Raw genomic sequence first — 20,675 nt, 5'->3', positions numbered from 1 at the left:
ACTGTGATCAGACGTTCCCCCATCACTGATTTAAAGAAAAAGGTTTTATGGATTTGACTAGTTACCCAAACTTATTTACTGAAGGACCAATTCTACAAATGCTTAAGCGTGTTGAATAGCTGTTCTCATGCAAGTAGTCCTATAGTACTCTTGTGAGTAACTTTACTCACATGCTTTAGTGTTTGTAGGATCAGAGCCCTGAGCCTGCAAACACTTACATGTATTACTTCTGGGGGAATTCTGTGCCGATGCGCAATGCAGAATTTTGCAGACATTAACGTTGTGCATGCAGAATTTCCTTTCCCCCACAGAAATGGGCTGCAGTGCTGCTAGCTGCCACTAGGGGCCAATGGCCTTGGCAGAGCCCAGCTTGCACATAGAAGACACTGCCAGGGGGAGGGAGCTAGAGGGTTCCTGGCAGCTGCAGTTCCCAGCATGCCCTGAGGGAAGGAGTTGGCGGCACTCAGGAAACTGTGCAAGCCTGGAACCAAGCATCAGGCTGTTTCTCCCTCTGGATCCCTGGGCTCTGGGGCCGGAAGGGGATGGGTGTCTGGGCTCTGGGGGACCCCGTGGTTGAGCTCTGGTGAGAAGGGGGTTTGGGTGTATTGGCTGGAGGGGACCCAGAGGTGGGCTCTGGGGTTAAGGGGTTTTGGGCGTCTGTCCCCCTGGCTGGGCTCTGGGGGGCGGGAGGAAGCGGGAAGAGAAACAGGAACTGGGTTATCATAGAGGTTGTGATGGGTTGGATCACAGAAACCCCCTTGGGAACTGCCAACTGATGTGCCAAGACTACTGCCCCTGCTTTCCCTGCCAGCTCAGGACTCCAGCACCCTGTCTTGTTGAGCCAGACACGCCTGTCTGCTCCAACACAGACCCAGGAAGGCTTCCAGTCTGTGAAAGAAACTTATTGAAACATCTCTGAGGATGAGATTTTCGTGCCCCAAAGCTTCAGACTTAACTGAAAGCAGCTTACAGAAATGTTCCTGTCTTTAACACTCAGATGCCCAACTCCCAATGGGGTCCAAACCCAAATAAATCTGTTTTACCCTGTATAAAGCTTATACAGGGTAAACTCATAAATTGTTCGCCCTCTATAACACTGATAGAGATGCACAGCTGTGCCCTACATACTCTAGGTTAATTAATAAGTAAAAAGTGATTTTATTAAATACAGAAAGTAGGATTTAAGTGGTTCCAAGTAATAGCAGACAGAACAAAGTGAATTACCAAGTAAAACAAAACAAAACACAACACACAAAGGGGGAGGGATAGCTCAGTGGTTTGAGCATTGGCCTGCTAAACCCAGGGTTGTGAGTTCAATCCTTGAGGGAGCCATTTAAGGATCTGGGACAAAAAGACTAGATGACCTCCTGAGGTCCCTTCCAACCCTGATATTCTATGAAATCTAAGTCTAATACAGATAAAATCTCATTCTCAGAGATGTTTCAATAAGTTTCTTTCACAGACTGGATACCTTCCTAGTCTGGGCACCATCCTTTCCCCTGGTACAACCCTTGTTCCAGCTCAGGTGGTAGCAAGGGGATTTCTCATGATGGCTGCCCCTTTTGTTCTGTTCCACCCACTTATACATCTTTTGCACAAGGCGGGGATCCTTTGTCCCGCTCTGGGTTCACCCCTCCTTCTCAATGGAAAAGCCCCAGGTTAAAGATGGATTCCAGTTCAGGTGACATGATCACATGTCACTGTAAGACTTCATTACCCACTTACCAGCACACACCCGTATACAGGAAAACTTACAAGTAAAACAGAGCCATCTGCAGTCAATTGTCCTGGTTGATGGGAGCCATCAAGATTCCAAACCATCATTAATGGCCCACACTTTGCATAATTACAATAGGCCCTCAGAGTTATATTTCATATTTCTAGTTTCAGATACAAGAGTGATACATTTATACAAATAGGATGACCACACTCAGTAGATTATAAGCTTTGTAATGATACCTTACAAGAGACCTTTTGCATGAAGCATATTTCAGTTACATTTTATTCAAAGTCATTAGCATATTTTCATAAAATCATATAGAGTGCAATGCCACAGGGGTTTCTTTAACTCTCTGTTCCTGGGAGAATTTTTGTGTGTGTCCATATTGTTACAGACGTATTTGCTGACAGGTATTTTGAAATAAATTATCAAAGGAACTGAAACTGGTGTGATTATGTAGTGTTATTTTGACAAATAAAATTTGCAGAATTTTAAAATATTGTGTGCAGAATTTTTAATTTTTTGGCATAGGAATAATGTATGCTTAAAATTAAGAGTGTGGGTACATGTTTGTTTGAGTGGGGCTTTAGGACCTGATTCTAAGGGTATGTGTACACAGCAGCTAGACACCCATGGCTGACCTGTGCCAGCCAACTTGGGCTGCAGGGCTGTTTCATTGCTGTGTAGACTTCTGGGCTTGGGCTGGAGCCTGGGCTCTAGGACCCTCCCACCTCGCAGGCTCCTAGAGCCCAGGCTCGAGCCCAGAAGTCTACACAGCAATGAAACAGCCCTGCAGCCCAACCCCGTGACGAACCTGAGTTGGCTGGCGCAGGCCTACTGTGGGTGTCTAGTTGCTGTGTAGACATGCCCTAAAAAGTGCTGCTGAGCACCACAACTCCCATTGACTTCAGTAGCAGGTGAGTGTACTCCGCATCTCTCAGGATCAGGCACTTGGGGCTTGCGTACATGGAGAGTTAGTGCATGGCAAGCTAGGTCTGCAAGCACTAGCTTGCTGTGCACTAAGTGGCTGCGTGGCTCGTGCTACAGAACTTTCAGTGCTTGGCAACGGGGTTCACATGGCTAGTTAGCACACAGTAAGCTAGTGCGCTGTAGGATCAGACCCTGGTTAGCCACACACTAACTCTCTGTGTAGACAAGCCCTTAGTTACTAAGGAGGTTATACATAGGGATCAACGAGGACTAAACTTTCAACAGCCTATTGAAAATCAATGCCTGTAATATCTGTGAGCATGTTTGTTCCCATGGTCATAAACTTGCATTTATACGTGTAACAGGACAATTCAGTGTACAGTTACTCAAACTAGTGTATTTGAGCAGGCAAGCAAACGCGCCTGTAAATATTGATAGTAGATTTTTTTAATAGCTGAACATTTGCTTTTCAGTATAGTGTTACGTATAACATGAAAAATATGTATTCTGGGAACTTTTAGGCATTGAGGAGAAACCATATGTGTTAGTCCTCAGACAGACAGATCTGAGTATACTATCTGCCCTACTGTTTTATTGCACTGGTCTTTTCACTAAATTATTAGTAATTCCTTAATAGCTTTTAAAAATTATGTTTACATTCCATCTCTTGAACTCTCTTCTGTAAAATGCTTCATGAGCTGAACGCAACATAGAGGTGTATTGCAACTGGGAGCTTTCAAAAATCATGAGTCAGGCTTAAAAAAAATCGTGATTGGCTTAAAAATCATGGTTGGTTTTTTTTGTTTGTTTAAAAAAAAAACATTTTGGGTTCTAATTTTCTTTTTGTTTCTGAGCCATTTTCAAGCTTTGTTCCACAACCAAAAGAGAGAGTGTTTTTTTTTTTTTTTTTTAATGAAAGCTACAACTATCCTACAATCATTTGACTCCAGGAACTGTGGCTTTAAGAAAAATACCAAATATCAAAAGACTGACAATAAAATAAAGAGAATTGGCAAAATTAGAAATAAAATGCATAAATACAGCTATCTGGTGTGGTATTAAATACAACTTCACAGGGATTTGGTGCAGTATTGTTCTGTATAAATCAAGAAATGAAACATTGAATATTTTAAGGAATAGGCAATGAAACAAAAATATCAAAAGAAAATTCAAACTAAGGCCTCAGTCCCAAAGTGAGTTCTGATCAGGCAGACTCCTATGTCCATTTGGAGTCCTACTGACTTCAGTGGGCTCCATGTGAATACAAGGCCACCTGCACAGAGCTCATTTCAGAATCTGGAGCTATGGGGGTGTGTGAATCCATAAAGATAAAATAAGTGATTCAAGGCAAAGTAAATTTTGAGACACAAATACCACTAGTGGGTTGAGTTTTCTTAATTTGGTCATTTTCTTAGGGCTGGTCTACAGGGGGGGGGGGGGGGGGGGGAGAATCGATCCAAGATACGCAACTTCAGATACGCGAATAGCGTAGCTGAAGTCGAAGTATCTTGGATCGAATTACCTGGGGTCCACACAGTATGGGATTGATGGCTGCGCTCCCCCGTCGACTGCGCTACCACCGCTCGCTCAGGTGGAATTCCGGTGAGTGCGTTCAGGGATCGATATATCGCGTCTTAATGAGACACAATATATCGATCCCAGATAAATCGATTGCTACCTGCCGATACGGCGGGTAGTGAAGACATACCCTCAAGGTTGGTACTTCCTGCTTTGATCCATGATTAGAAGGAAAATCAATTTCCAACATGCCTGGAACCATAATGAAATCTCGTTAGAACATGACAGTTCTCAGCTAGACCAAGGCGGTTTGCAACAGCCTCCAAATTTGTAAAGGTTTATGCAAACCAAACTTAACTTATTAATCAGTACTGTTAAAGTAGAGAAGGAAAGTTATATTTTATCTCTTGATAAGTGAATTATTAACAGAGTTGTAAATCTTGCCCTTCCTATATTTTCTAAACTTGGTTAATATTTTAACTTGCTGTTCTTTAATCTTTAATTTTCCCAGGTCTGACTGTAAGCTATCATGAATAGAAAAGAGCAGTAGTACAGGGGTGAAATTGTTAAAGTTTATCAATACATATGTATTTCTGACATCTAAAAATGATGTTTTTAAGAGAGTCTATCAAAGTACTCGCTCTACATAAAAAATCACCATCCCTCAAGCTGTTCCCCTGGCCATAAGATCGAAACTGCTGCATACTAGCAACTGCTTTGCTGGTATTTCCTGTTTAAAATAATGTGGTACATAAGCATATATAAATATGACTTTATAGCTCCAAAGTAGTTATTGCTATGAAAGGACTGCAGTGATATACTCAGGATTATTGCAGCACTATGATACCTATCTTGACTTAGTTGTGTAAATCCCTGCTGTGGTGAAGATTTAATAAAAATGTGTTTGCAGACCTTCCTTTTCAAATCCCACCCAGCTGCTCTGTCTCTCACACATATACACACAAACCCTTTTTATGCTCTTAGTTTTTTCTGTAAACTATTCATTTTAAAGGTGATAAATGAATCCTTCAGAAGTTCCCTGTGAAGAGTGAACATTTTAGTTATGATTTAGGGTTTGATTCTTACTTAATTCCATATTCAATGTATTTTCGATTGAGTAAATATTTCAGCATTGAGCCTATTATTTAGGGTTTTCTAATAAAAGGGTCTCCTTGCCTTTTTATGCTAATGTAACTACAGTGAATAGTAATCAGTGTATTTGAAGTCCCCAAAATGTTTTTTGGGGGATTTATTGTGCTGAGAAGACTGATTTCAGTCATTCATTTTATTTATTTTTTTTAGTTAACTTCCAGGTTTTGGAGAGTTAATTAGTGTAAATTCTTGAGAGCTGTGTTATGCCATTTCTTGTATCTGATTCGTATTAAAGTGATCTTTAAAATGCAAAAAAAAAACAAAAAAAAACCCTTCATGTGGGATTCTGACATTACTTATAAGACAAAACATGAAGTTAATTTTCATGTGTATATTTAGGTTTTAGAACTTTTATGTTATTGCCTCAAAACATCACAGCTAAAATGCAGTAGAATAATGTATTTTCAGTTATGAGTAGGCCAGATAATATTTTAAACACATTAGACCAAATTCTGCTCTCACCTGAAATAAACCTGAATATAAACCTGAAATAAACCTGTTGAAATAAACCTCTGGAGCTAAATCAGCAAAATTTGCCCCAATCATTACATTGACATCAGAGAGTAAATCTTAGTTTCGCATGTAAGATCTTGCCAGGCTGTTTGTTTGTTTTAGTTTGACTACTGATTCAGAGCAAATGGACCCAGAGTGCAGTGGGGCTAGAAAGATGACAGAAGCAGGATAGAAGCATTCAAAGGAAGTATAATTCTCATATACTGTTTATGTTTACTTGGAACATTTCCCCTCCCGCCTCCGCCAGTTTTCCTGTTGTGATGTCTGTTACTAAATGCACGAAAATAGTCATTGCCTATGTACTTAATTAATCCAGTAAAAGATTTAAACTTGTTTTCCTTCATCCGGACTTAGGGCTTGATCTGACTCCCAACTGAAGTCAATAAAAGTCTGGATTGATCATAGAATCATAGATATATAGGGCTGGAAAGGACATTGAGAGGTCATCAAGTCAAGTCCAGTCTCCTATGCTGAATCAGGACCAAGTAAACCTAGACCGTCCCTGACAGGTGTTTGTCCAACCCGTTCTTAAAAACCTACAATGATGGGGATTCCACAACCTCCTTTGGAAGCCTATTCCAGATCTTGACTATCCTTATAATTAGAAAAATTTCCCTAATATCTAACCTAAATCTCCCTTGATGCAGATTAAGCCCATTACTTCCTGTGTTACCTTCAGTGGACATGGAGAACAGTTCATCCCCATCCTCTTTATAACAGCCCTTAACATATTTGAAGACTCTTGTCTTCTTTTCTCAAAACTGAACATGCCCAGATTTTTAACGACTTCCTCATAGGTCACATTTTCTAAACCTTTTGTAATCTTTCTTACTCTCCTCTGGACTCTCTTGAATTTGTTCACCTCTTTCCTGAAGCATGGCACTCAGAATTGAACACAGTTCTCCAGCTCAGGCCTCACCAGTGCTGAGGAGAGCAAGACAATTATCTCACGTGACTTATATACGACACTTCTGTTAATATACCCCAGAATGATATTCGCTTTCTCCGCATCACATCGTTGACTCAGATTCAATTGGTGCTCCATGATAACTCCCAGATCCTTTTCAGCACTACTACAGTGTAGCCAGTTATTCCCCATTTTGTATTTGTACATTTGATTTTTTCCTTCCTAAGGGGTAGTACTTTCCACTTATCTTTATTGAATTTCATCTTGTTGATTTCAGAGCAATTCTCCAATTTGCCAAGGTTGTTTTTGATTTCTTATCCTGTCCTCCAACATGCTTTCAATCCCATCCACCTTGGTGTCATCTGCAAACTTTATAAGCATACCCTCTACTCCATTATCCAAGTCATGTAATGAAAATATTCAATAGCACTGGATTCAGAACTCACCTCCATGGGATTCCAGTAGATATGCACTCCCAGTAATACTTCAGTTACAAGAAACTGAAACAATAAAAGATATTAATTGTTTAAACAGCAGTAGAAATTAGCTGTATTTTCTGTTTCTATTACATTTTAAAATGCTGTTTGTTTTTCCCCCCTAGACATAAGAGTAGCTCGCCACGACACCTGATCCTGTCTTCCATATCAGTTCTTTTTTGCTATCATCAAGGAACAGTTGTAAAAGGGTCGTTTTTAATCACAATAGTGAGAATTCCAAGAATTATTCTTATGTACCTTTATGATGCCCTAAAAGAAAAGGTGGGTACATACTTGTGTAACACAATAGTACAGTGGTTAAGGGGTGAAGTTCGGGAAAGAAATGTATTGAAAAACTAACCTCTGTGTAAGATTCTGTAGTGTGTTTTATTTTGATTTATTCATGAAATAGTTTCTTGTCTGTATCTACTCCTTTCTGCCTCAGATCAGATTTTTTTTTTAATTTCAAAGAAGAAAATCAAAGGTGATTTATTTTTACTTTTTTTAATGTAAAATCTTATATGAGGAGTAAGGAACAATTTAGAGTTGGCAGAAGGATTTTTTTAAAACTCTCACATCATCATAATTTTAAAAAAAATCCAGCTTACCAAGAATGGCTTATTTTCAGCATGAAAACTCTCCTTTCTTGGTGATTTCACCTGCCTTGTGGTGGGAGGCTCAAGAGTATTTAAAAAGAATAGGTAAAATAAGAACTAGCCCACATTCTTGTCCAGAATTTCAGCATATCTTTTAAAGCATAAAGAAGTGTGGTTAAGTGTTTTTGTTGTTTATCTTTTTAATTGTCATGCACCTCTGCATGTCTGGGCTTCTGCTGGAAACAGAAGTACCATAGTAACACAGGAATGCAAATTGTGGTTATTTCTGGAAATCTCATGGGATGGGCTGGTTCTCATGAGATGTCGAGCTCTATTTCTTAATCTGCAGTTTGTAATAAATTAGGAGCAGTAGTGGGTCTGTGTGGCGCTCCACTGACATCACTGGGGCTCCATATGAGTGCAGGAATCCATTTGCAGGGACTCTATAAGTACCTAAATAAGAGGGACTTGATGTTCAGATGTGCTGAACACTCAGAACATTCTCTGAAGTCAACAGAAGCTGTGGGTGATCAGCATGGCTGAAAATCAAGTTATTCTTTTTAGGTGCTTAAACTTGGATGTAGTTGCTTAACTTTAGGCACCCATTTGTGGAAAATTTTGCGCTTAAACCTTGGGTGTTTGGTTCAGTTAAACACCTTGAGGCTTGCCTTTTGCCAATAGATATGACATGGTGGATAAGAAGGGTTTTGTTACTAGGAAGAATATGCGTTTTATTTTCCACCTGTGAAGGAGTTCGTAAAACCACAAGCATACAAGACCATTCACTGGAGTCTGTGTAAAAGTCACAAATAATGCATAAGAACAAATGGGATATTACAGATTAATGACAAGATTAAACTACCCAGAAACTTTATGGTCTGCTGCTTTTGTTGCACATCTGAAGCAGATGTGCTAGTTGCTGGAAATTCTGAATAAATTTGGAATGAGCCAATATATTCTAGCAGAGAGGGTTTATTTGTATCCCTAGGTGTATCTTCCATGTCCTCTTCTTCTTTTCTACCTTCCATGACCAGCCTACAGCCTTCCAGCTGAGGAGGACTTGACAGGACTTCCTCTGAAGTTAGGCAGTGCAGCTCCTAAACAAGCTGCAGGGCACCTGCTAACAATGGGCCAGACTGTTCCCCCAAATCCATGGAGGAAGACCCTCCACACAGTGATACCACTCCGTTCTGGCACGCCAGAGTACAATCCACCATACCCCTGGACCCTGCAGACTCCCTTCCACAAAGTACAGGGACCCACAAGGTGGCAGTGTTTGGGGAGTGGGCAGACTGGATGGGATGCAAATCATCCCTCCTGTGGTCTCACAGGACTTACCTAGACTGTATTACCTTTTCCATAGATGTTCCTGTTCCCTCTGGAGGCAGGGGATCCTTTGCTCCACTGCAGCCATGCTGTCTGGGAGAGGGGAGGGTACTGCTAGAGGCCAGAGCATCTGCACAGGTGTCCCTGGAGTTTCATGAGTTTGTAGAAGGACATCCGGGCCTTTTCCACCAGGCAGCTCCCTCCCTTCCTCCTGACAGAATTACCAAGAGGAATCGCAACCTGCAGAGTCTCCTCCTCTGGGTTTTAATGTGGAAGGGGATGAATATTGTCCATTGTGAGGAAATTAGCGTGCTGCTTTTATAATAAACACAGCTCTCCAGCGAGACATGGCAAAGTATTGCCATTCAGCTTGGCTCAGGATATTATTCTTTGGTGACATTTTAAAAAATATTGAATGCTGGAAAATTTGCAAGGATATTAAACTCCAGACTAAAAAATTCTCACCTTCACTGCTTCCATACAACTCCGCAGCTATGCATGTGACCTGAAGATTTCACACAGCCATTCTAAGAGCTTTACATAAAAACCTTTCTGAGCCCTGAAGATAGAGGATAAAAAAGACTCTTGAACAAATATCACCAAATGGAATTTGCTTTTAAACATCATCTGGGAAAATGGCCATGCCACAATGGCCCTCAAGATGTAGGATTTCATGATTATATTTTAAAATACTCTGTAGGATTAACAACTTTGTTTTTTGAGGTAATGTTAGATGTTCTTCCCTGTTTTGTTTTATGTTTAATATAAAGTTAAGATTCATCAAAGTCTTTGTAAGAACTTCAAACTGTTTCCTGAAAGGAGTGATCTCCTTGAGAATATAAGCCTGCTGTTTTTACCTTTCCTAATAAAATTAAAGTTATTCGTGGGTGTGTCAACATAGCAGCAGCCGGGAGTGTGCTTCCCAGCACAGATAGACAAGACATGCGCTAGCTACACTTGAGATACATAGTAAAAATAGCACTGTGGCTGTGGCGGCCTTGGGCAGTAGCTCAGGCTAGCCATTTGAGTACGTACCCAGGGGTTTAGGCAGGTTTGTATTTTTGTGGGTAGCCTGAGCCCCTGCCAGTGCTGCCGTAGCCATGCTGCTATTTTTAGCACACAAACTTAAGCCGAGCTAGTATGTCCGTCTATCCATGCTAGGAAGCATGCTCCCAGCTGCTGTGTAGCCATTTCCTGTGTGTGCGTGTGCACACAGTTATATAAATCTCTCTAGTCTTTTTATTTCTGTCAGACAGGGTTCCACTTATTTCAAAAACTTGAAAAACAGCCCAAAAATAAAACTAACATTTGTATAAATTACAAAGAAAATAAATACTCTAAATACAGTAAAAAAAAAAAGTTTAATTTGTAAATAGACTCTCTGTTGGTCATCGATCAGTACACTGACGGTTACTGATTTGCCTGCATGCTTTGTGCTACATGCAGCTGTTAGCAAACCAAAGCTGCTTACGTCAGTTATTTTCCTTCCAGAGTAGAATCTTCCATCCAAAGGGAAAAAATGTTCAGCTCATCAATCATTAATACTGTAGGATCTGAATTAAAAACAATTCCCATAAGCAGGAAGGAAATCTCTGCTGTTTAAATGAATACTTTGTGAGAAGAACTACAGTGTCCTGTTAAGCAAGTTGGTGTAAAATGTCAGTTTTATATAAAATCTGCCTGCACTAACTAGTTATTTCATTTCTTTGCAGGAGAGTGCATGTGCAAGATGCATGTTCAAATGCTGTTTCTGCTGCTTTTGGTGTCTAGAAAGGTGCCTAAGATACTTTAACCAGGTACAATACATTCTATCAAGTGCATATCTAAAGTAATCTACAAGTAAAGTTATTCAATATAGTGAAGGCTGTATATAAATGAATTGTACTCTGTGTCCTAGAGTTCATTTCAGACTGAGTCTTTGTCCGCATTGTGTCTAGCTATATTAGTTTAAATGTTATAAAATATTGTCTACAGTATGGGAGAATCCTGTCATACACAGGCACAATCTTGGTGTGTAAAATCAGGAAGATTAATGTAGACATGCCAGATGAGTGATAAGACTGTTTTAGTTCAAATTAATTGATTGCTGATTAACTTGAGTTAGCTAGCACATTTGTCCATGTGAGTCTGGATGCACCGCAAACATTTGTGAGGTGTCCAGATTAGTATGTATACGTGTGCCAGCTAACCCCAGTCAACTGGCAATCAATTAACTTGAGTTTTAAAAACAAAGTTGTGTAGACAAACTGAAGATGGGTGTTGGCAACATTTCTCCACAGTAACAGAGAGATTACAAACAGCTACAAGTAGCTGGGTGTAAAGGATGGTGTAGCAGATCTGATCATTTAGAACAGTGGTTTTCAAACTTTTGTACTTTCCACATAGCAAGCCTCTGAGTGTGGTGATCTCCCCCCCCCCCAATAAATTAAAAACACTTCTTTATATATTTAACACCATTATAAATGCTGGAGGCAGAGTTGCATTTGGAGTGGAGGCTGACAGCTTACGACCCCCCATGTAATAACCTTGCCACCCCCTGGGGGGTACCGACCCCAAGTTTGAGAATCTCGATTTAGAAAGATCTTATTAGAAAAACTACAGTGGGCCTTCCCCTTCTTCTTCAAGGGTTAGAAAGCCAGAGGGTTCTATGAGTCAGGTGACAGGCTATTGAGATGCAGGGGGCCCAAATGGAGGATCTAGAGGATGCAAGAAGCCTAACTGAAGATGATGTCCAGCTTCCTGCTGGCTCGTGGACACTGTGTGGCTTATTATTTATTATTGTGTTTGTAGGACAAACAGTACCTAGAGGCCTTATTCATTCAGTATAGGGAACTAATTGTGCTAGGCATTATACAAACAGTAAAATACATGGTGCCTGCCCTGAAGAGTTTATAATATAATCTAGATGGATAAATAACTGTCCACCCTGGGAGCATCCACTAAAAGAAAAAACTCTCTTACTGGTCTTTTCTGATTTTCAATATTACTATATCTGGAATATAAACCAAAATGGGGCATCCACAAAATACAGTATTCCCTTTCTTAGAAAGACAACTTTTTTAACTGTTATTTTCCAAGGTGTTTTTATTGGAAATGATTGATCTTCTACATACTGCCAGTTTTCAAATACTTGACTTCTGCTCTTTTCTTCCTGGTCCTTTCTTCCACATTTTCCCCAACTCCATCTCCATTCTTGTCTATACTTATTTCTTATGTTTTTACAATACCCCTTCATCAACTGTGGTGGCTCTAACATCCTTTGCCGTTATAGTGGAAACAATAAGAAGATCTTCTTCACCCTAAAGATTATGTATGGTGTTCTTCAGGGTTCTAGTTTCACTCCAGTTCCCTTTAATACTTTGTATGCTACAATTCTGAAGATGCCATTGGGCAGTACAAGTTTAGCTTTGATAACTCTTAAATCAGATTCTGCTAAAGCTGCACTTCGCTGTTTTAAAGTGGCTGCATACATGAAAATGAATGCTGAATGGCTTGAAAGAAATAGGATATGTCTTCGTCCAGACCACACTAAATTCTTGTTCAACAAAATCATTAGTTCCGTGGGATGAACTTTCTCGGCTTACATTCTAGATTAGATCTCATGGTCACTGACTTGGTTAAGAGCCTTGTAGTTAGTTTGGACTCCAAGCATGTTATTGTCACCCTTCACCTTGGCTTCCTGCCCTTCAAAGATGATAGCCAATATAAAAGCATTTGCTTTCTCCAGCTGCTGTTGTATGTTATTTATGTGTTTGTTACAAGAATACCTAATTATTGTACTGCTGTCTGCTTGGGTCAAAGGCTTGTGCTTCAGTTCTTACTTTGTTAAAAGATTTCCTGTTATTTTCCTTGGCCACTGTAGTAAAAAATAGATCTTAAAAAAAAATAAAAAACTGAGTTTTTTTTTTTTTTAATTCAAGATCATATTACTGTGCCTGTTGTTAAATAATTGTTTGTTTGGGTATGTTTTTGGCAAAGATGACCATAGCTCCAGCTTTGTAAACCAGAGCAACGTAGCATATGGGAGAAGATTAGAAAAGAAGATAACCATAAACCTTTTGTAAGGTAACCTATAGAAGTTATAGCTGTATGAAAAATGTAAGAGCGAGCACAGATGAGTGTATTATGCAGGGTAATCAATTTGTCTAATCCTTCCCCCCATTCCTCCCGCAAAATAAGGTGTATGTAGGTTTTTTGGGGGGTGATTAGGTAAATAAATCTGAACCAGGCTTCAAGTTTGCAAAATTGTGACCAAGATTTTCAAAAATACAAGCCTGATTTTAGGCATCTAAATAAGTGGCTTGATTTTCAAGAGTGCTGAACATTCAGCTACTCTCAGTGAAAGCAGTAGAAGTTGCTGAGTGCTCAGCACTTTTGAAAATGAGGCCACCTATCTAGTTTCTGAATTTGGACTTAGGTTTGAACCTAACTTTAGGCACTCATTTTTAAAAATTTGGTCTGTCTGTATATTTCTGATATTTTTAAAGCTTTTAGTACTTTTCAGATTATTTTTTTTAGAGGAGTTTAAATTACTCAAATGTAGAACAGTTGTCATTGAAATTGATCCTAGAGTTACTGTGTGTACTGACATTTTCCATTCTGTGTTTGTCCTTTGTCCCATTCTTGTTCATCGGTGATAATATTACCTTAGCAAATGCATCATTACCTGGGAATTCTAAAAAGAAATCCATTGAGAACTCTGATAGGTGGGAAGAAATCACATTTTAAAAAAAATGATTACAAATCTCTCCTCATCATTCCAACACTGATATTTTCTTCTCCTGCCTGTCTCTGAGGAGGAATTAAGTAATCGGAATGACACAAATTCTGATCTCGCATGCTAACCAGGGCTGAATGGGTCAGTACTTGGATGGGAAACTTGCAGAGGACTAACAAGTGCTCCAGGAAGTAATGTTGGTGATTCAGATGATAGCACTCTTACCTGTGAGATAGTATCAACCCAATGGCACATTATGTTGTCAGCGGGCACTGTGCAGCTGGATATGCCATCTTTCAGATGAGATTTTAAACTTCGGCCCTGATTGTCATGTGCATCTCCTACAGGTGGAGAATTAGCCCATTGCCAACAATGGGGTATTTTACTATGTTGTTTTAACTGTCCAATGCTGTGTGGATTTGGTGATCTCCCTTAATCATCTGTTACAACATAGTGTTGTTCAAGTGTGGATCCATTTAGGCTTCTTATTCTGCTTTTCTTTCCTTTTATCTGTATGGTACAGTCCAAAAGATATATTTGTTCACATGCAATATGTAAAAACCTGCAAACACTGCATGTGGAATAGAAACAGTAGCTTGGATGTGCAGAACAACATGACATTAATATTAAATATACCAAAACATGAACAGGATGCTAGATCTCTAAATAATGGAAAGAGATTATAACTGCCCTTTCACGCATCCACAGATTTCAAAAGTGGCTCAGGCAATAAGAACCTCCTACTGATTACCTTCTCCCTAGACCTTCCATTAAGGCCTGTTCACTTAATAAATGTCCCTTGTCTGTGGATTTTCAGGATTATCTGCACTGCTGTATCTCCCCTTTTCTGCCTTTAGTTCACTAACTCAAAGCATCAGGTCCTAGGCTAGAAAACAGCTGGTATATAGTAATGTCTTATGTTCTTCTCCCCCCAGCTCAGTTCAAACCCAGCCTCCTTGGAGTGAATCATAATCCCAATGCACTCATCTGAGTCTCATTCAGATCTCCAAGGACCTTGGTCAAGAGATGCCTAAGGGGATATCTACACTGAAATAAAAAACCCACTGGTGGCCTGTGCTAGGTGACAGGGGTTCGCAGGGCTCAACCTAAGGGCTGTTTAATTGCGATCTAGATGTTTAGGCTCAGGCTGGAGCCCAGGCTCTAATATCCTGCAAAGTGGGAGGATCCCAGAGCTCAGGCTGCAGCTTGAGCCCGAACGTCTGCACTATAGTTAAACAGCCCCTGAACCAGCAGTGGGTTTTTAATTGCAGTGTAGACATACCTTCAAAGACATCCTGCCATTACCTGGGTTGTTCCTTAGTCACTAATAGTTATAACATGTGCTGACTATAGAGTTCTGTTGCAGTGGCTGCTTATAATCATTAAAGATTCAGTGGCACTTTCTGCATGAGCAGCAGTGTTAACCCAATGTCCTGTTTGGACTACAGTTTGGGTAATTATATTCTGCCTGCCTAAATTCCCTCTATACTTTCAACTGGGTCCTGTCCTGTGGCGTAAAGTTACTATGTTAAACGTTCACCCCAAAGCTGCTGTATTTCTGATTTGTATGTGTATAATACATTAGTAAAACTCTCTGGGATCTATCTGGATGAAAGGTGCATTATGAATACAAAATCATTATCCTTCTGTTTGCCAACATTTGTTAGAATTACCATAGATATTTCATCATCTTGCATTCGTGGTTTCAGTAAGGCCCAGATAAACCTATCCAAATGATCTCAAGTAAAATCTGGTGGATTGGAATTTCTCTTTCATAAAAACAATCCCCTTTTTTTGGTTTGATAGTCACAATTTCTGTCTCCTCTCTTAAATAGTTGTGGCAGTGCCTTAACTTTGGGTATTTCAAAGACATCTCTCCCTCCTTAGTCTTGTTTCAATAAATGTATTTTACAGTACATCACCAGAAGTATAATTTTGCTTTTCTGTGTCTGGTTTGGGTTGATCTGCAGCCAGCTGGCAAGCACCCCTTCCATAGTGCAGCACATAGGTTTCTGAAGGAATTGCTGAGAAGCGTGTAGTTTCTTTATTCTAATCAGCACCATGATGTTGAGGCTGCAATGGCATATAGAACCTTGTGGCGGCCATTAGTGATAATAGCCAGTGTTATGGCTCACCATTTATTGGTACTGAAATTCAGCAAAATTATGAAATTATGTTAGCTGCCTTAGTATATAAATATAAAAGTAATAGTAACCCTTTCTACTGATGCACTTTCTTCTGTAATTTAAACCTTTGGGTGGCAGTCTCGCAAGAGCTTTGTGGTCATGGGATTAAAACACCTTGTGCAAAAGTGATGTGGATGCAGACAAAATCGAGAAACGCTAATGTAAATACACTTTCTTCTGCAGACTGCCAAACATTCTGACGATCTTACCCCATCAAATACCTCTTCTCGTCCCCATCCTCCCCAAAATACTGTATTTTAATGTTACTGGCAGATTTGCTACTAGATGGTAGGCTAGAGTTTTCAGGCATCTCGAATACACAGTCAACTAAAAGAATGGTTTCAGTTAAATCATATTTTTTTAAAAAAGCTAGTTTGCTTTCCCTAAGGGCCTTCATAAATGCCTCAACAGGAAATAAAAACTCCTTCAGTTTTATATATTCTAGTGTATGGTTTACCATGTGGGGATTAGAGAACAATTATACTGTACTGGCCTATGATTCCATTGATGCAGGTTGAACTGAACTTTTGACCCCATAATAAGCTCTCAGTTAATAGCAAGTGTAGTTCATAGACCTGACTGTGATCTGTGAATGTCCATTAGTGTCTGCCAAATGGAACTTCCTTTTTAAAACAAGGAAGCAGGTGCCAAGGAATTCAGAAACAGCTCTTTTGAGACGGGTAACTCCTGAGCTAAGATGGGGCTCAGTGCAGGTTTATTTGAGAACATCCAAACGAAAATCAATGTAGCACTAACTACAGAGAACATTGTTAGTAATTAATATAGAAATATATTATGGCTACGGGGTCGATAGAGGCAGGATCCTTATGGTTAGGCCCCATGGTTGAGAGGAAACCCAGATGCAGCAGTGAGTTGCTGAAGGAGAGGAATGGGGCTGAGACAGAGAATGTGCTGCTAGTACCAGTCTGTCTTTGATAGCCAGGGAGGGACTAGATTACATGCATGGGAAAGAACAAGAAGACAAGTGGAGGGGCATGAGTAGTCCCTTGAGCAGGGCAAGGATTCAAGGATGGAAAGGGTTGAAGATCAAGGAGTTGAGAAAGGTGGACCTGTGAGTCTGTGTGGGGCACGTTAGGAAAGTTGTTGGAGGGCCGCAATATTGGTGGCCTGGTGTTTTAATGCAGCCCTTTGGATGAGTAGCACTTTTTAATTTCCTGAGACTTCAAGAGATGGCATTTTCCAAGGCACTGAGGGAGTCCTGCATTTCCTCCCTGTTGCGGTTCTCACAGGCCCCATGTTACTCTGTTTCTTCCCTCTATTCAAAGGTGGCATGACATGGCTTCCTCCAGAGTCTGCTCTGATACTGCTTTGTACACTAGCCAGAGTGACGACATAGTCTCTTATTTATCTAGCTTTCATTCTCTGAGCATGTCTCTATGGCACTCAGGATTCAAACTCAGATCCACCACATTGCAGGCCAGCCCTCTAGAGTCTGTGGCTCTATTGCAGCAAGGAGAAAATCAGGCCAGGCTGGGCAGAAGAAGCTGAAGTGGGATATCTGAGCAGCTTGGTTTTGGCTTCTTTTTTAAGATGACTCTGTTGCTATGGCAATTCTTTTTCACTGAGCTCATTTTGTTATAGCCAGTCCTTCAATGGACGACTGCATTCAGCTGTTATACAAAGTAGCAATTATTCTCAGCAAACAGAGAATTTAGGGCCTGGATCTTTGCCACAGTGCTTTTCTCATGAAGCTAGCAGGTCAGTTTTTCCGAGACCCTTGACATTCTGTGTTGTGAAATATAGAAAGATGTTTTTTCTAAATCGTTTTCTTGCATACTGTGGTATTAGAAAATATGTAAACATTCACATTCCTTATTTATCTGTCCTGATACTGAGAAATATGTCTGGTTCCCAGGCTTCAAAGCAAAGAGGGCTGTGTTCTTCACAAAGGTAGTTTTGATATATTAACTCTTTTTTTAGTGAAGGAGTGAGGTTGTATCTTATCTACTGCATCCCAGGCTCTTTGATTTATGGTGCAGCTCTGATGTCATAACTGCTTGCCTGTAGTCCTTGCCTGTAGTCCTTTGGGAAGGACTGCACTAATGGAAAATCACTAGTTTATTAAACAGAATCTAGTGACTAAGGGAAACGTTTAAAATCTATTAAAAAACATATTTATATTGCCTGTTTCCAAATGAAAGCAAGTTCTAAATTGACTTTGATTTACCTTCTCTTACTCAGCAAATATATCTTTCCCTGAAAGGAAATGAGTTGGTGAATACTCCCACTAACTAGAAAACAATGGAACATTTAAGATTTCATAACATGTTGGAAATGCTCCTTGTGATTTAGGATTTGGGTCGCTCTTTCCAAATAGGTGCTAGGCTGAGCATAATGTGAATGCGAATGTCCAAAAAGGGGGAGAGCTCTTCTGGTGTGTAACTATTGTGACTGCTCAGTTTGGGGGCACTGATTTAGTTATTGTCTATCTGTCTGTGTTGGTTGCTGGTGATTGTTGCAGATCCTAGCAAGTGCCCCTTTTCAGCCACTCACTAGTACTGTTGTGAGGGAAATCCAAGCCTCTTTCGCTCTAGATTCCTGTGTGTTTTAAGCCCCTGGTGTATGAATGGAGTCAAGCCATTTCTGGGTCCCTAGGCACATTTTTAGGACTCAGACCTTCCATCTAGCACCCCCTTGTGATCTGGAACTTGCTGTCCAGCTGCCTAATCCCTCTGGGTGCAGTGATGACCCCTCAAGCTACCTTGTAGTTAAACACACCCTCTCCAAGAACTCCACCCCAAGGGTGAAGTTTCTAGTTTCTAGTTTAACTCTCTAAGGTGAATGCAGCGCTTATGAAGCAGTTAACCTGCACACAGAGTCTGCACGTCTAACACGTTTATTCTCTTTTATACGTGATCATGTAAAACACTATTGTGTAGCTCATACAAAATAATAAACACTAAATTCATGTCTCTGTCTCAGTTTCCTCATCACTCCAGGGCATTCTTTTGGGCAAGGGTCAGAGTCCCAGGGGTTTTCAGAGGCCTTGGGGCCATCTGGGCTTAGGAATGTGGTCAGGGCACCTTGCCCCATGAGGCTGCTACATCCTGGGTGACCTTGCTTCTTCCTCCTGTCTGGCTGTCATATTCCTGTGTGGCTTGCTTTTTAAACCCTGCTGGCTTCCTTTGTTCTACCTTTTAGGTAACTTTCTACTGCTCCTTCCTTCCTTAGTTCTTCCACTCTTCAGGGGATTGAGCCAAAACTGGTTTTGTAAAGATGCAGCTCACTCATTGTACCTGACTAGGGTCACTGAGTCCTAAGGACCCCCATTGTATCAGTCTGGTGTGTACCCACCAGCAGTGGTGGATCCACATACATATAGATCAGGGGTCTCCAAACTACGGCCCATAAGCCGGATCCGGCCCCGGGCTTCCATTTGTCCGGCCCTCCAACCAACAGCAAACAGCTGAGTAGGCATAAGCAGGCAGGGGGAGGGGCCGCCAGCAGCAGCTCACATGGGGCAGCAGCTGAGCTGAGCTGTGCAGAGGGGTGAGTGCCCCCGGGAGCCAGTGTCCCCCCCCAAAAGAGGAGCCAACATAGGGGAGAGTCATTGCTGCAGCCAAGCAGGCACGGACCCCTGCCTTAGGAGTAAAAATACAAGCCAGATGCTTAATTACGTCTCCAATAAATGGAGTAAAGAAGATGGAAATTAACAATTTCATAATGGTTAAATTTTAACTACATCACTAATAGAACCAAACAGTATTTGTATGATACAAATGTGTGAGTTTTTAGAAATAAAATTAAAAAAAATGTGAAATGATTTTTAATGTATTGACAAATATTTTGTGTGATTTCACAGTACCTGCATTGATTAACTTTTATACCTGATTTAGAATTTAATGCAACTCTGACACAGTAGAATAGTGCTGTTTTTTAATGATTTGCATATATTTGCATATATTTAATTTCTTTCACAGTCGCTTCGGCCTGCAAAGCCCTTTCAAAAATCTAATATGGCCCTTGTCTCATAAAGTTTGGAGACCCCGATACAGTCTTGTGATACAGCAGTTTTTCCTAAATCAACTTCACAATACCAACCAGAACTCTTAAATTGTACAGGCATAATAGCCCCAGTTCTTCACAGTGACTAACCATCCAACAAAACCCTCCAGTAATGTGCTTAATGTCAAGCATGCAGATAGTCCTGTTTATTTCAGTAGGCCTGTTCATATGCTTAAAATTAGGCAGGAACATAAGTGGTTTAATGGATTAGGACCATAGAGACCTGAACTGTGAGACTGAGGTTTTATATGTGTGGGGCTAATGTGTTATTTCATTGTTTGTATAATAAACTAGTAAAATGTAATTAAAGTGTATGGAATTGCTCTCTAAACCATACATTTTATCTTGTACCTGTAAATTTGTTCAAAGCATGGAGATGGCTTGGTTTAGGAGATTTAGCTTGCACTGTGAAAGCCAGGAACTCCTGAGTTCTAATCCTGCCTCAGTCACTGACTGCTTTTGTGACCTTGGTCAACTCACTCAATCGCTTTGTGCCTCTTTTTACTCCCATAATATTGCATTATTACTTACCTGTCTGCCTTGCTGGTTGTTGTGGTGATTTAGTTAAAGTTTATATGGTTTGAAATTTCAAAGCGTTGACTAAATGC

At 40.4% G+C, this 20,675-nt stretch overlaps 1 protein-coding gene across 4 annotated transcripts in view; it reads left to right on the top strand.

The window, feature by feature from the left end:
* Nucleotides 1-20,675, top strand: part of SLC44A3 (solute carrier family 44 member 3) — a 74,255-nt gene that overhangs the window by 44,170 nt on the left and 9,410 nt on the right. For all 4 annotated transcript variants that reach the window (XM_034779223.1, XM_034779222.1, XM_034779224.1 and 1 more), the window contains 2 exons: nt 7,342-7,498; nt 10,851-10,934. In XM_034779223.1, the coding sequence (XP_034635114.1) occupies nt 7,342-7,498; nt 10,851-10,934 (241 nt within the window). The remainder of the gene's footprint in view (nt 1-7,341; nt 7,499-10,850; nt 10,935-20,675) is intronic.

This window comes from Trachemys scripta, chromosome 8 (genome assembly GCF_013100865.1).
Source record: "Trachemys scripta elegans isolate TJP31775 chromosome 8, CAS_Tse_1.0, whole genome shotgun sequence".
In the NCBI taxonomy this organism is placed as follows: domain Eukaryota; kingdom Metazoa; phylum Chordata; order Testudines; family Emydidae; genus Trachemys; species Trachemys scripta.
Note: the sequence above shows the minus strand (reverse complement) of the source record. Positions and strands in the feature narration are given on the sequence as shown.